At 45.8% G+C, this 14370-nt stretch overlaps 3 protein-coding genes, 1 long non-coding RNA gene and 1 other non-coding gene across 8 annotated transcripts; 2 read left to right on the plus strand and 3 right to left on the minus strand.

Moving 5' to 3' along the window:
- Positions 1–342: 342 nt before the first annotated feature.
- LOC117846997 (RNA polymerase sigma factor sigC) lies at positions 343–3373 on the minus strand. Of its 3 annotated transcripts, none has more exons than XM_034728129.2 (7): positions 3143–3373; positions 2647–2813; positions 1983–2555; positions 1649–1876; positions 1385–1525; positions 1064–1264; positions 343–893 (listed from the first exon to the last, which is right to left on the minus strand). In XM_034728129.2, exons 1-7 carry the CDS (start codon positions 3249–3251, stop codon positions 612–614), a joined length of 1701 nt encoding a protein of 566 aa, XP_034584020.1. In that variant the 5' UTR covers positions 3252–3373; the 3' UTR covers positions 343–611. The 3 variants fall into 3 exon arrangements, with proteins under 3 accessions (XP_034584020.1, XP_072148753.1, XP_034584021.1); XM_034728130.2 differs by lacking the exon at positions 343–893 and adding an exon at positions 911–931 and having other exon boundaries at positions 3143–3372; XM_072292652.1 differs by lacking the exon at positions 3143–3373 and having other exon boundaries at positions 2618–2749.
- Positions 3374–4123: 750 nt separating this feature from the next.
- TRNAV-UAC (transfer RNA valine (anticodon UAC)) lies at positions 4124–4196 on the plus strand. Its single transcript has one exon. It is a non-coding gene; the product is annotated as a tRNA-Val (tRNA).
- A 925-nt stretch (positions 4197–5121) lies between these two features.
- On the minus strand, positions 5122–8622 carry LOC117850726 (uncharacterized). Of its 2 annotated transcripts, XM_072292653.1 has the most exons (10): positions 8300–8480; positions 7880–8048; positions 7405–7519; positions 7217–7320; positions 6747–6872; positions 6526–6646; positions 6344–6428; positions 6129–6242; positions 6000–6039; positions 5122–5592 (listed from the first exon to the last, which is right to left on the minus strand). In XM_072292653.1, exons 1-10 carry the CDS (start codon positions 8341–8343, stop codon positions 5440–5442), a joined length of 1071 nt encoding a protein of 356 aa, XP_072148754.1. In that variant the 5' UTR covers positions 8344–8480; the 3' UTR covers positions 5122–5439. The 2 variants fall into 2 exon arrangements, with proteins under 2 accessions (XP_072148754.1, XP_034588478.1); XM_034732587.2 differs by lacking the exon at positions 7880–8048 and having other exon boundaries at positions 8300–8622.
- An 834-nt stretch (positions 8623–9456) lies between these two features.
- LOC140222346 (uncharacterized) lies at positions 9457–13576 on the minus strand. The gene is made up of 3 exons (XR_011897731.1): positions 13311–13576; positions 10482–11908; positions 9457–9883 (listed from the first exon to the last, which is right to left on the minus strand). It is a non-coding gene; the product is annotated as an uncharacterized lncRNA (long non-coding RNA).
- On the plus strand, positions 10317–12321 carry LOC117848034 (AAA-ATPase At3g50940). Its single transcript, XM_034729339.2, has 2 exons — positions 10317–11473; positions 11579–12321. The coding sequence occupies exons 1-2, from the start codon at positions 10484–10486 to the stop codon at positions 12011–12013; spliced, it is 1425 nt and encodes a 474-aa protein (XP_034585230.1). The 5' UTR covers positions 10317–10483; the 3' UTR covers positions 12014–12321.
- Positions 13577–14370: the final 794 nt, after the last annotated feature.

Raw genomic sequence — 14370 nt, forward strand, 5'->3', positions numbered from 1 at the left:
TTAGTATTTGTGAAACATGATCTGGTGTAAGTGTATATACAAGCTACGTTGCACTGATACTCCGCCATACTCCGATATGCTATTTTTCAAAAACAACGATATGGGGATACAGGAATATATATTTAATATAAATATATAATAGAGATAAAAATAAAATACATACATAATTCGTGAGCATCTCTTAAAAGGTCATTGGAGTAATTGATTGCTTATTATTTTATATAATAATTCATCATATCCTCAATTATTCCTCCTTATTAGTATATATTGTGAACAATGATGCATTTATATAGGTAGAATGAAATGTTAGGGTTTCTAGGTATCTGGAAAGAATCGAAAAGGTATCAACAAATTATCAGGATTATTTTATTTATTTAAAAAATATTAAAATATCCGATACTTGTCCGACAAGTGTCAAATGAGTATCAGTGTCCGGGCTGAGTATCAAATGAGTATCTGATACATGAGCGTTCGCAAGTATCCGCGCATCGTAGCTACAAGAAGTTGTTGATGCTAGTACAATGAATACTGAGAGTATGTGTATACGCCGCCTCGGAAAGAAAGTGTGATATATACAGCTACCGTGCACAGCATATAACTCACGGGAGCATTTAGAACCTGCAGAAGTCGTCGAGGTCGCGGCGCACGTCCTGGTTCCTGAGCTTGGCCATGGCGGACTTCTCGATCTTCCTGATCCACTCCTTGGAGACGCGGTAGATGCGGCCGATCTGCTCCAGCGACATGCACCTGCCGTCCTCCAGCCCGTGCCGCAGCTTCAGCACGTGCCCTTCCCGCGCCGGCAGTCTGTCCAGCACCACCAGCAGCCTCTCCCTCAGCTGCTCCCGGAACATGGCCTCGTCGGCGGCCTCCAGAGACGCGTCCGGGATCACCTCCTGTGTATGCAGACGTCTTCTCTCATCAGAACTCAGAACTAGAACACATTTTTTTTTGTAAAGAAAAAGCAGCAAGTCCTCGAATTAATGGATTATTCAAAAAAGATTGAAATAAATTTTAAATAAGATTTATCCAAAATTGTGGCAGCATGATGAATTTGTAATTTTACCGTGAACTTTGCGTTCTGGCCGATGCCGACCTCCGAGTAGAGTGACACGACCCTGCGAGAGCACTTGCGCGCCAGCCTGACGTTGGCCACCGACACGCCGACCATGGCGGCGATCTCTGAATCCGATGGGTTCCTCCCTTGGCTGTACCGGATCGCGCGCCGCGCCTCCTTCACCTTGCGGATGATGCTCTCCATTCTTGCCTACACTTCCATTTTTGTGTGATGGATTCATTAGCACACGGTGTTTTTTCCCCCCTCACACGAACGAAACAAGCTGGAAATTCATGCTATCGAGATCAGAAAATGGTTGCAGAGGCGTACGGGCAGGATGGTGACTCCTGAATTCTCGGCCAGGAGAGCTAGCATCCCTTTCCTGATCCAGTACTTGACGTACGTGGAGAACTTGCACCCCTTCCGGCTGTCGAACTTCTCCGCTCCATCGAGGACCCCCATTTTCCCAGCCTGCATCGATGCCATTCCAAGAAGCTACATCAGTTACAAGATCTAATGATACTAGATGTCATTTGTCAATGCATAGAGAGCAGAATAAAAGCGGTGACTGAAGAGATGCGATGTTGTTGCAACCTGAAGTAGATCGTCGAAAGCCGTCCCCATTCCGGTGTATGTTCTTGCAATGTACCTGACCAGCCACTCGGTGGTCACTATCAGCCTCTCTCGGCAGCAGTAACCTGCCTGCAGCCTGCTCTTCAGCTCTGCCTCATCAACTCCAGCTGCCTCTGCCCACCTCTGGTAGCTCACCTCCTGCCCATCCTTCACCATGTTCTCTCTGATCTTCTCAAGGTTTGCACATTCCTAGTCGAGAAACATGAAGAACAGCTAAACCAAGAGCTTGAAGAATACAACATGGTCTATTGCCATTCACTAGCAAAGATAAGAATGCTGATTGAGATAATAGTACCTTGATGGTCACTAGCAAGGATGATTGTTCGCGTATAATGGTCCTTCTCCGGACCGGATAATTTTTCCACTCGGATATAAACTGGCTGCTACTAGACTTTCGCGATTTCTTCGATCTTCTTTGATTCACCTTCACAGAGATCCTGGAGCCCTTTTCTGATGCTCTCATTCGTTTCAGCTTCCTCTCTTGACTCTTGCCACTCCGAACGATTACTTCAGTATCTTGCTCCTCCTTCAGAGGAGTCTCTGGATCGAACTCGATGATTTTGTCGAGCAGAGAACAATCTTGTTCATGTGAGGTCTGTGGTAGGGTGTCCAGGGTGGTCCTGGACATAGACGCATCAAACGATCGCAGAGCTCCAAGCTGTTCGATACGTACAAGGATACCCTTTTCCAGCATTTTCAAGTCTTTATAAGCCAAACTAGTCTCCAATTCATGAAGGTTTTGCATTAACAACCCATACTGCAGATCTCTGTCTGTGTAATTCCTATCCATCCAGAATAACGTCTCTTCATCCATCCAGTCATTCTGTACATTTCTGCCAAGAGCGTCGTCAAGGACCTTCCTTTCTGCCTGCAATTCTTACTATAAATATTTTTGCAATACCAATAATGAATAGAAAAAAAAAGAGAGACCTTGTTCGTCATAGAGCCATGAGGAAGACCTTGGGTTTTGTCAAGCTGCTTGACTTGCTCTCTGTGATCTGAAGCACACTGGATGAAGATGCAAAAGCGGTCGCAATGTCCCGGCCATGGTATTTGCGGCGTTTTAGCAAGAGATGCAAGGCCAGTGCCGCAAGGGATCCAGAAGAAATCGACCTTCCTCCACTCACTGTAAACAAAAACAGAAAGGAGCAGAAGCTAGTCAGGCATTCATGACATTCGTTAGGAGTGGAAAAAAGAGTCAATCTCAATCACTGCCCATGACCTTCGTTTTGAAAGGAGAAAAAAAAAACCCCTCTGAGGTCTTAATTACTACCTACAGTACATTCAGGTAATCATATTTGTTACCTTCACAACAGTATCTTATCTTATATTTCATCGATCAATAGAGAAGGGAGTCAGGGACAATACTCCAGAAAAGAACAGCACATCAAATGCACATGCAACTAGTTTATCAGACATGAGCAAGGAAAAATCCATGAGCAATTGAGCACTCACATGGATGGTGAGACTGCTTTGGGGGCTGGACCTGCACCATCCACGACCACGAGGAGGAAGACGACGAGGACGATGCGCAGGGCCTGCCATGCATCATCTGCAGACCCATACAGACGCAGCTCCTGTCTTGCAGCAATGGCAGACGAGGCCGGATGGGGAGGAGAGTGAAGGATAGCAGCAGAAAGGAAGCAAAGAACAGGGATAGAAGAGAACAGGGATAGCAAAGGATATCCAGGCCTCGTTTTTTGGTTGGACCTGCTGGGCTGGGAGAAAGGTATTGGGCTGAAAGCGAGTGGGGATCTTTTCTCGTCAGATATTTACGCTCCTCTGGCAGCACTCACCACTCAGATTCCTTCATGCCCCTAAAAAAAACTCAGATTCCTTCGTCTGGAGCCAGCTCATCACCTCAGGCTTGAGCTTGTTAGAGCATCGAGCCGACAAAACCTTCCGAGCTTAGAGCTAGACTCAAGCTTGGCTTGTTTATGATTCGAGCCGATCTCGAGTCGAGCTTATAGCGAGTCAACCACGAGCAATTCACGAACCTTCATATTTGTATCATTTATAAACATAGTTCACCGAAGTCTATATAGTAATCGGACTAAATTCATTGCATTACTTATAGACATTGAGATTTGAATAGTACAATTAGATAAAAAAAATTAAAGTATATATATGTGTATACACCTCATAGGTCATGGTCAATCGCAATACATGAGCTTACTCGAGCTTTTCGATCTCGAGCTCGAAAAAGCTCACGAGCTTTGAGTTAGGCTTGAGCTTGACTCGTTTAGAAATCGAGCTGATCTCAAATCAAACCTAAGATGAGCCTAGAGTTTTTTTTACAGTCCTACCCCTCCCCTCTCCGAAAAAGTGTGAGAATCCGGAGCACGAGCAGCACGTGAGGCAATTCGTATGGGATGTTCCCTACAGTAGTTTAAAATATAATACTAATACCGTGTGCTCGAACCATTAGACATCTAAGTTGCTGTGGTGTAGTGGTTATCACGTCAGTCTTACACACTGAAGGTCTCCAGTTCGATCCTGGGCAGCAATATCTTTTTTGTCTCCATGATTATTTTTTTAAAAAATTGGATCAATGACCCTTTGGTTAAAACTTGGGAATTTCTTTTGTCCCCTCACGCGCCCTGGGCAGCAACATTATTTTTTTGCCGATATGTTTTTTTTAAAAGGGATCCATATTGATTCTTTGGTTCACAGAACGCGTCACCCTTGCATTGCACAGCTGCTTCACAGAACGAAGAAAGCAGCAAACGCGCGATGTCGCGTCTGCTGGAACCTACCGGGGCAGCACAACATTCAGCTGTGCAGCAGTAAGTTCGTTTACCGATGTAACTTTGGAGCAAATATTAACAAATTTTTGAGAGGGGTGTTTTCCAAATTTTTGAAAGGGCTGTTTTCGATTCTTAATCGCTTGAATGGACAGACTTGCATACAAGATCATCCTTCAGATGCGTTCTTCCTCTAGAAAAAAAAATGAGCTTGAAAGATCACCAACTAATCCAAGTAAGCTTTTTAGTTTCTTCCAATTTTTACGTATTCAAGTAAGATTGATGCATTTACTTCTTCTCTATCAATATATGTCTGGCAAATTTCTTACCGGTTGCTTCTAGAAAAAAATAGTAATATTGATGTATTATATACAGGTCGTAGGCTCGTAGCCATGCCAAAATCTTGTGCTTGCGCTATGCATTCGGTTATAAGCATTAGTATCACTAGCTAATTGAGCCGCCCATTTGTGTCTGTAAACCACACTCACCAGTTGGCACAGGTGGTAACAAAATTTACGAAACGAAAATAATACGCCTTGGCCTTGTAAACTTCAAACGTCGTATTACCTTATCTGATGACCCTGGCATTGAACCGGCAGAAAACCGACCCTGGCAACCGGCAGAAAACATATCCAGCGACTACTTCCAAAACGCCGCGAAGCAAATATAATAAGCAAGTTCGCCCGTGGATAACGCAAAGGCGCAGGATGTAATTAAGTTAGCTTAATCAGGAAGAGATTGTATCCAGCACACACACATGGCCATCCCTGCACCAAGGTACACCACCTGTTAGAGTTTACAGGCATACAACGCTCTTCTTGTTACCATAAGCACCCTCCAGAATTTGGGATATCAGTCATCCCGCAAATCCACATTGCAAAGGGTGCACTGCTGCGTTACACAACGGCATGCTACATTTGTCTGTCTGTCTCAAACCACCGGAGCAGCTCAACGATTTAGCAGCATAAAATTTTCCCGCATAGCAGCATATAATTTTCCCGCATATCTCTACCTGAACCACCATCTCTGGATCGCAGAAATGGGTGTCTGGAGGAACGGGGCATAGCGGTGGATGTATGGATTCACAACCCTCCCAATTTTCGCCCAGGCACTCTGGTGATAGCTGGATGTCACAGGAGCATGGTACATCAGCTTCAACACCTGTACAAGCATGCGAAAGACACTGGTAAGCAATGCAGTTAAAGTGCAGTGTATGTGCTGACAGTTGGTGTAAGTTGCTTGGGAAAGAGCAGCAATACACCTGACAGCTCATAGCTACAAATGATAACCTACTTGTTATTGCCAACCAAATGCTAACTGGTTGTTAAATGACAGAAAAGCAGGGCAGAAGATATATTGAGTCTCTTGGAATTGAAATGATACAGAAAACAAGCTAAACAATTCATATGGCCAGAGTCAAGAGATGCACAGATGTTACAAAAATTACAAAAATTACATGCAGCAAAACAGCACAGTGTGATGTCATACTAATCCCTCAGTTATCCAGTACATGCAAGTAAGAGATGAAATACAAAAGGCAAAGGCTGAACATTTGGAGGATAACTAACCTGCCAGTACATGAATGTCTGAATTATGCTACGACGCCACCTGAAAGAAAAAAAAGGTATAGGTCAAAAGATGCAATTACTCAGACAAAATTAAATTTCAGAATTGTTTGGACAGCTGAATAAACATACGAGAACAATGATATGATCAGAAGAAAACCCAAGGCGATTTCAGCATTGGAACTAAGGAGACTCAGTGTAGTATTGTTTGTCTCTACCCAAAGACAAGGTTCTTCCAAGTATCTCCTGAAAAAAGACATCGATACAGCATTAAGAAATGGGCACTGGGTACCGACTGTGCCAAGGATACAGAAACACACTTCACATGTAATGGAACATACACTTACCTATAGAAAGAGGATCGGTTGAAATTACGCCTTAGGAATCTGGCAACATGATCAAGTGCCCAGCAAAGCACAGGTAGTGCAGCAACTGTTATAAATTTAGAATTATAAGAGGAAGCATCCCCAAAAGCAGCAAAAAGGAGATATCAGAGTCACGACTTTGCAAGAGAAAAGGTGCATCTTACTCTTTAAGTGCAATTGAGATGTGAAGAACATAGAAGAGAACATCAAATGGATAAAATCCTTGGTTGCAAGTACAGACTGCAACCAAGCCTGAATTGCTGGCATGTTCCACGCTCTTGGTTTCTTTACACAGAAACAAAATTTGATCAAAGTCCAACCAGGTAAAAGAAAAAACAGTGGGCTATGGATGAATTATTCATTCTTCAGATATGAAGTTACTTACCCCATAAGTACTGTATAGAGAATATCCCGAGGAGAATATTGTTCCCAGTAATGAAAGTTTGCAAGCTCTGTCAGCAAGGTGTTTTGGCAAAATTGGAAGCATTCCCAGAAAAGCAACTACAAGTACCTGAAACATAATAATTTGGTCATGCCAAAGTAAACGGTACAAGCAAGGTTAATGACCTAATGTTCAGAACAAGAGCTATAGGACCAACATACCAAACACAAATATAAATCACGACAGGCTGATGGTTCAGCAGTAGAGAACATCGCCACGGATAAAAAAGAACAAAAAAACAGAGGGAGGGAGGGAGGAAGATGCCATGCCCACAAGGATTACCAGAACTATAGAAGCAAACCTAACAATGGAACTTCTTCTACAGTGACCTTTAAGAAAAGAACTTCTACAGCAAGTATTTTATGCATACATCATTAACCATTCAATAACAGAAAAGGTGGCTCATTACTCACCCAGGCATTAATGGAGAAATGTATAGTCCGCGCATCAAATCGTAAAGGGTTGACAGCACTGTCTGTTTGTGCTGGTGGCGGTGGCGCTGACCTTGAAGTAGATCCTACACATGATATCCATTAAGCTAACTGATAGATGTGAATGATGGATTCCATGGTCAGGTATGCTCAAAATGTACATGCTTTACCTGAGTTACGAGCCCTGAGATTCTCGTTGGATGGAGAGGGTGAAGACCTTACATCTGGCCTGCTCGGCTGACTGGAACCGGTGGATGACATCGGCTCGACTACCAGATCACGGTCCTGTGAAACAAAGAAATAAAAATGCATGAACTGCCGCCCTTACCCGAGGCACACAAGTGATATAATTAACTAAAATGATGAGCACACGCAAACAGCAAGATTTTTTTTCTCATTTTTCTTAACTAATGTGCAAACAAACTTCTTCTGTGGTTCTGCCTGCACAGTTGCATAACAATATCCTGATGTATGGTCAGTCTAAACTAAGAATGAACATGTTGCATGTTCGTAATCATGAAACCACAAGCTTGAAGGATATGAGGCTCAAGTTTCAAAATGCTTGCTAGACAGCAGGCTGTAGCAGGGAGAACGAATTACAAGAAACATCCTTGTAGCACTAGTGCATAACACATCATAGCTTACTATCAATTGGAGATAACGCTCAGGGTTCAAAGCAAGGAATACATCGAATCGAACAGGCGGCGTTCGAGGACAGCCTACAGTCAGGTCGCAGCGTCCATCCCATCTGCAGTCCTGCCTTGACCAGAGAAGCAAGCAGCGTGCGCGCGTTGGATCTCTGCTCAGCCACTCACTGCAATCACCACTCCAATCGAACGATAGGATTAGCAGGCACTTCCCACGCAATCTGGAGCTCGGTACAAACCAACCCCAGCACACGTAGGTAGCACGACCGCGATTCCGTACGGAAAGCGCGTCAGATCCTAGTACCGAACGCGGACGGACGGCTCGAGGAACAGCGGCAGCAGGAGAAGGAATCGAGAAATCCAAGCCAGGAGAGGAGAGCCCCGGGCAGCAGGTAACGAGTGGGCCAGTAGAACTCACGATGTATCGCTGGTAGAACTTGCGCTTGAAGTGGTCGACGACATCGGGGCGGGAGGCGAGGTTCGGAGGGACGAGGACGTTGGACCAGTAGTCGGACCAGCGCGCGTCGCCCTCGTAGTCGTACGCCGCCGCCGCCGCCCGCTTCTGCTCGTGCTCCGCGTCCGCCCCGGAGCCTGCCATCGCCGGGGTTCCGCTGGAGCCTGGGGGTTGGGTTTTGGGTTGGGGGCGACGAGGAGATAGGCAGAGTGGCGACGCGAGTTGGGGAATTTTGGCTGGCGTGTGGCGACGCCCGAGGAAGCCGATGCCGATGCTGGCCGAGTGGGGGATGCTGGGTGGGAGACCAGACGACAAGACTCGGGTCCTCTCTCCTCGCCTTTCTTTCGTGGGGTTTGGGTTAGTGGGCCACGGAAACTCAATGATCGCGATCCAATAAGGCCCAGATCGTTAGCAAAGCGGCGTTGTGATCCTTTTGGCCCGGACCAAAAGACCGCAGATGTTACTTTTCTGAGGATCTCCAGTTACTTCTTATTATTACTTCCTTGGTAACACGGGGCATTCCTTTGTCTAAACGTTTGGTTCCAAATTTCACAAAAAAAAAATGCAGGGTCCTCTCCGAAATACACCTCATGAAAATTATGGAGCCATAAGATAGATAAGAGTAAATTTTAGAAGAGATTAGCACCCGAAAATTTACAAGAGCAGTCTCTTGGAAACATCCATCAATATGAATTTTAGCAGACCATAACAGTGCAAACTTGCAGAACGGAATAGGAACCAGAGGAGCTTCTTCAAGTTTTTTTTCTTCTTTTTTGAACAAACGACTTCTTCACCCTTCCGCATCACAGCACAAGACCTACCAACCAAAACGCCGCGTGCAGCCACTCGGCGCATCGCAACGCAACAAGTCAGCTGGCGACGAGATCAGATCCATCTTTCGACTTGCGGTCTATAAACGGAGACACAGCCAATCTACTGTGCCTGGCTTGCCACTTGCATCTGGCCACTAGCAACTTCGACGGAGGCCCTGTTTAGTTGCCCTATTTTGGACAACTAAAATCACTGTGCCAGGACTGTAGTATACTGGAGCGTTTCGTTTGTATTTGTAAATTATTATTCAAATATTGACTAATTAATCTTAAAAGATTCGTCTCGCAAAGTACAACCAAACTGTGTAATTAATTTTTAATTTCATCTATATTCAGTACTTACCGTAAATTTGACGTAAGAGGAAATCTTCTTTTTTTGGAATTTTGAGGTCACTAACGACACCCCGACAGACAAAACAAAAAGAAAGAGATGCATTCATGCATCTGGCCGCTTTCCAGCCTGTGTCTCGTCGTCGCAGGCTGCTTCCAATCTGACGCTGTTCTGATCTGGGTTGGTGATGCACGTCGCCCGGTCTTCGTCTGCACGGAACGCGATCCAGCACATGCCGTTTCAGCCACCGCGGGCCGTCCGTGGGTGGAGGTGGGAATAAACAGAGACCTGATCTGGACCTGGGAGAGATGACCCTGGGACGCCGCGGCGTTGCCGGCAGAAGCTTCCTTCTTCCACTACTTCCAGTTCCTTGCCGCGGACACCACTCTGCGAAAAAAGGATTTCCGTTTCAAAAGGAAGCTTGGATGCCAAGGAAATAGCTAAAGCAGATGCTACCCACTAATTTTCTTTTCTATAAATAAACAAGAAATGCCACTACTTTTTTACCCTGATGACTTTATTCAGTAGTTTTAGGTGCTATTACAGTGTGTGACCTCTTAGGATATTATTCGAAGTTGGCTTCACAACAGGATCAACGCTGGAAGGAATCAACAACTGCCAAAAAGGATGTTATCGCACTTCAAAAAGCTCCATTAGCAATTGGACACAAATCCGGGTTTGTGGTGATGTGAGGTCATGTTTCTCTTCTGACATAAGACCACACTGTGATCAGTGTGATGGGAGTTGGAAGAGAATAATCTATTCCGTTTAGACGAAGTCATCCATCACTTGGTCACTCCCCCTATAAAAAGCCAGCCCAGCTCCACGGCTCCACCCTCATTCCCCCCAATTCAACACCAACTCACCCAACACCTTTCCCCTCCTCCCTCAGCTAGTCAGCCTCCTCATCTTCTCATACCACTCACTTTTCCACATCAAGAACAGAGAACAAGACAGAGTCCATAGGGACCAAGGATCTGCTCACCCATGGCGTCCTACGACAAGGCCTTCGAGTCCTACAAGAAGGCCCTCACCACCGCGGCGTCCGTCGCGGCATCTGTGATGCTGGTGCGCAGCGTGGTGAACGACGTGGTGCCGTACGAGCTGCGCGAGATGCTCTTCTCCGGCTTCGGCTACCTGCGCTCGCGCGTGTCGTCGCAGCACACCATCATCGTCGAGAAGAAGAATGACGGATTCACCAACAACCACATCTACAACGCCGTCAGGACGTACCTCGCGACACGCATCAACGCCGACCTGCAGCAGCGCCTGCGAGTCAGCAGCATGGACGAGGATGACAAGATGATGATCAGCATGGCGGAGGGCGAGGAGATGCTGGATGTTTATGAAGGCACGGAATTCAAATGGTGCCTCATCTGCAATGACAACTCAAGTGACTCCGGAAATGGCAGTGGCCTTCAGAACGAGGTCTCCTTCGAGGTTAGCTTCCACAAGAACCACAAGGAGAAAGCCCTGAAATCATACCTCCCATTCATTTTGGCCACTGCCAAGGACATAAAAGCTCGGGAGAGAACTCTTAGGATATACATGACTGAGTACTCGAGCGAGTGGTCCCCAATTGACCTCCACCACCCATCTACATTTGACACACTTGCCATGGACCAGAAGCTGAAGCAGTCCATCATCGATGACCTTAACAGGTTCATCAAGAGAAAGGATTACTATAGGAAGATAGGCAAGGCATGGAAGCGGGGGTACCTGCTGTATGGTCCACCTGGGACCGGCAAGTCCAGCCTGATTGCGGCCATGGCCAACCTTCTCAGGTTTGACATATATGACCTCGAGCTAACTGAGGTCAATTCCAACTCAGACCTTAGGAGGCTTCTTGTTGGTATGAGCAACCGATCCATTCTTGTTGTCGAAGATATTGACTGCACCATTGAACTGAAACAACGAGAAGAAGGTGAGGGGCGTGACAAGTCGAATTCTACAGAAGAAAACAAGGGAGAAGAAAAGGTTGGTAACTTTGAATTCAGAATACATCAAGTGCACAAATCTCATCTCTTCTTGATTCCATGACCTCCTCACATGTACTGATGAGAATTTGGATATTCTGAGCAGGTAACGCTGTCTGGCCTGCTCAACTTTGTTGATGGGCTGTGGTCAACAACTGGGGAAGAAAGGATCATTGTCTTCACAACCAATTACAAGGAGCGGCTTGACCCAGCATTGCTGCGGCCTGGAAGGATGGACATGCACATCCACATGGGGTACTGCACCCAAGAATCTTTCCGAATCCTTACCAACAACTACCACTCCATCAACTACCATGACACATATCCAGAGATTGAGAAACTGATCAAGGACGTGAAGGTGACACCCGCAGAGGTTGCCGAGGTTCTGATGAGGAATGATGACACCAATATTGCGCTCCATGATCTTGTCGATTTCCTGAAGTCAAAAATGATAGAAGTCAATGAGATCAAGACTGAACACAAGGAAACAAATAACCAGCTGGATGAGAAGAAAGACAACAGAGATAGTGACAAAAAATAAAAACCCAGTGGAATTCCCTCCGAACAGTGGAAACAAAGACAAAGCAATTAACGGTTTGTGTGGAAGCAAACAATGACCAAAAGGTTTGAGTATCATATAGATAGATCCTACAGGAGATCCACTTGCATATCTGCATATGCGATTGTCAGCAATTGTTAACATTGTATTTTTGGATCAATGAGGTGCACCTGTACTTGCAGTTGTCTGCAGAGTTCTGTTAGTAATGCCTTACTAGCATGTACACAGAATTATAGATATGCAAAATCCATATGGCTTTTTATGTGAAACTGCAAACATGCAATTGCCAATCTTGGAAAGTGTATATCAGTACTTATTGTTATTCAACATAAGTCATTTCCCATATAGGCCATGCATTGCACACAATTTCTACAATTTATCCTTGCCACATCCAGAGATTAAGGAGCTGATCAAAGAGGTACTGTAACATCCGCAGAGGTTGCTGAAGTTCTGAAGAGGAATAGCAACACTGGTGTTGTGCCACATGATCTTGTCGATCTCCAGAAATCGAAAATCAAATATGCTAATTAAATCAAAAATTGCCACAATGATGCAAGTAACCAGCTGGATGAGAAGAAAGATAACAGAGACAATGACGAAAATGAAATCCCAAGCAATTCCCCTCAAAAGAAAAGGAAGGAAAGAAAACTCAAGAAATTGAAAGCTACTAGCAGTTTGTGAAGAAAGTAACAATGACCAAACTGTAAGCATACCATGTATATAGATTGGTCCTACAGGTGTTCGACTGGCAGATTCGTGATTGTTTGAGTATTAATAACGTTGTGCTTTTGGAATGATGAAGGGTGCTGATACTTAACATTGTGCATCCAGAGAAATTTGTAAGGACCGTTTCAAAATTCAACAAATAGTGTAGAAATCTGCAATATCAATACAATATTGCATTTTATATATGTATTGTGCCCCAAACATTTCCCATTGCATAATGGAAAACATATAGTTCTCATACAGAAGCAAATAGAATAGTAACGATTAAGAACAAGAAGACCTGATCTTAGCTACCTGGTTCAGGTACCTACGCCTAGGCAAGGAAAAATGTGGAGAATTAGCAAGATTAATTACAATTCATCTCGACATAGTCTTCTACAGAAACATACACAGAAGCAAACTTGCCATTGCGCCGTGAAAGGCAAGCTTGGAAACAAGGACTAGTGGGCGTAGCGCCATTTACAACGGAGGTGGTGCATTCTCCATTTCCAGTGTTGGCTACTGAGTACTGCTTCCTCGCTCAACAACTGGAATGTAAGAAAGGTAGGTTTACCTCGAAGTCCTTACACGACTCGGCTGGACAAGGACGTACGCCTCACCCGCGCGCCCGCTTCTGCTCCTGCTCCGGCTTGACCCGCGCTCCATCCTTCGCCCTCGCCTCGCGGTGGTTTGGCCCGTCGAAGCCGAGGGGAAGGTGACCTGCCGGCGGCAAGTGGCGATGGAGTGGAGTTGGGGATTTTGACCGGCAACGCCGATGCCGAATTGCCGATGCGACCGCCTGCTCCACTCTGGGCTGTGCCTGGGCCATGGGTCTCGTTGCCGGGATGGTGGGCCACGTAAGGCCTGGTGAAGTTTTCTTTGGGGGAGACCGTGGGCCACGCAAAAAAGGAGGATTATGTTGTTAGGTGGGCCCAGGTCGTCAACAAAATGGATCACCATCATAGGCCCAGGCTGCAAAATGGATCCTACGTGTCGGATGACTGTGACAAAGCACGCCGGTCAGGGTCACCTTTGAGATTCGCGCGTAGGAGCACGGGAGAAGCAGGCGCGGGCGGGAGGACGACGGTTTTGCAAGGTGCGGTCGGCTTCGCGTGAGAAGACCGTGTGGTTTTGGTTTTGGGCTCGCAGTCCAACTTAACGGCCAACCCACTACTACTGTAGATACTAGACGACATGGCTTGCTACTTGCATTTCCCGGTTCGGATAGACTGATTCTGCGAATGCCTAGCCCCAGGAGTCAATAAAAAAACAAGTGCCAAGTTTCATTTCAGATCAGCGGATGAACCGAAAAAAGAGACCTTTCTCGCTCGGCGCAGCTCCGCTTCAACAAATGAGAGTTTTCGGTGGAACCGGTGAACCACGCGAGCTGGTTAGATGCGTGGGGCAGAAAGCTCGTAGTACCTGATAGCGCAGCTATGCAGTGGAAGGGAAGGAGCCTAAATCGACCCCTGTTTTTTTTTTTATTCAAAGACATAAAAGCACAGTACAGAGAGATTGGACTCTCGGATGAGACTAAGGGGGTGTTTGGGAGCACTCCACTCCACGAAAAATTGCTCCACTTCACCAACTCTGAAAATTTCGCAGCCAAACACGTCTAGCTCCAGCAACTCCGG

Source organism: Setaria viridis, chromosome 3, assembly GCF_005286985.2.
Source record: "Setaria viridis chromosome 3, Setaria_viridis_v4.0, whole genome shotgun sequence".
In the NCBI taxonomy this organism is placed as follows: domain Eukaryota; kingdom Viridiplantae; phylum Streptophyta; class Magnoliopsida; order Poales; family Poaceae; genus Setaria; species Setaria viridis.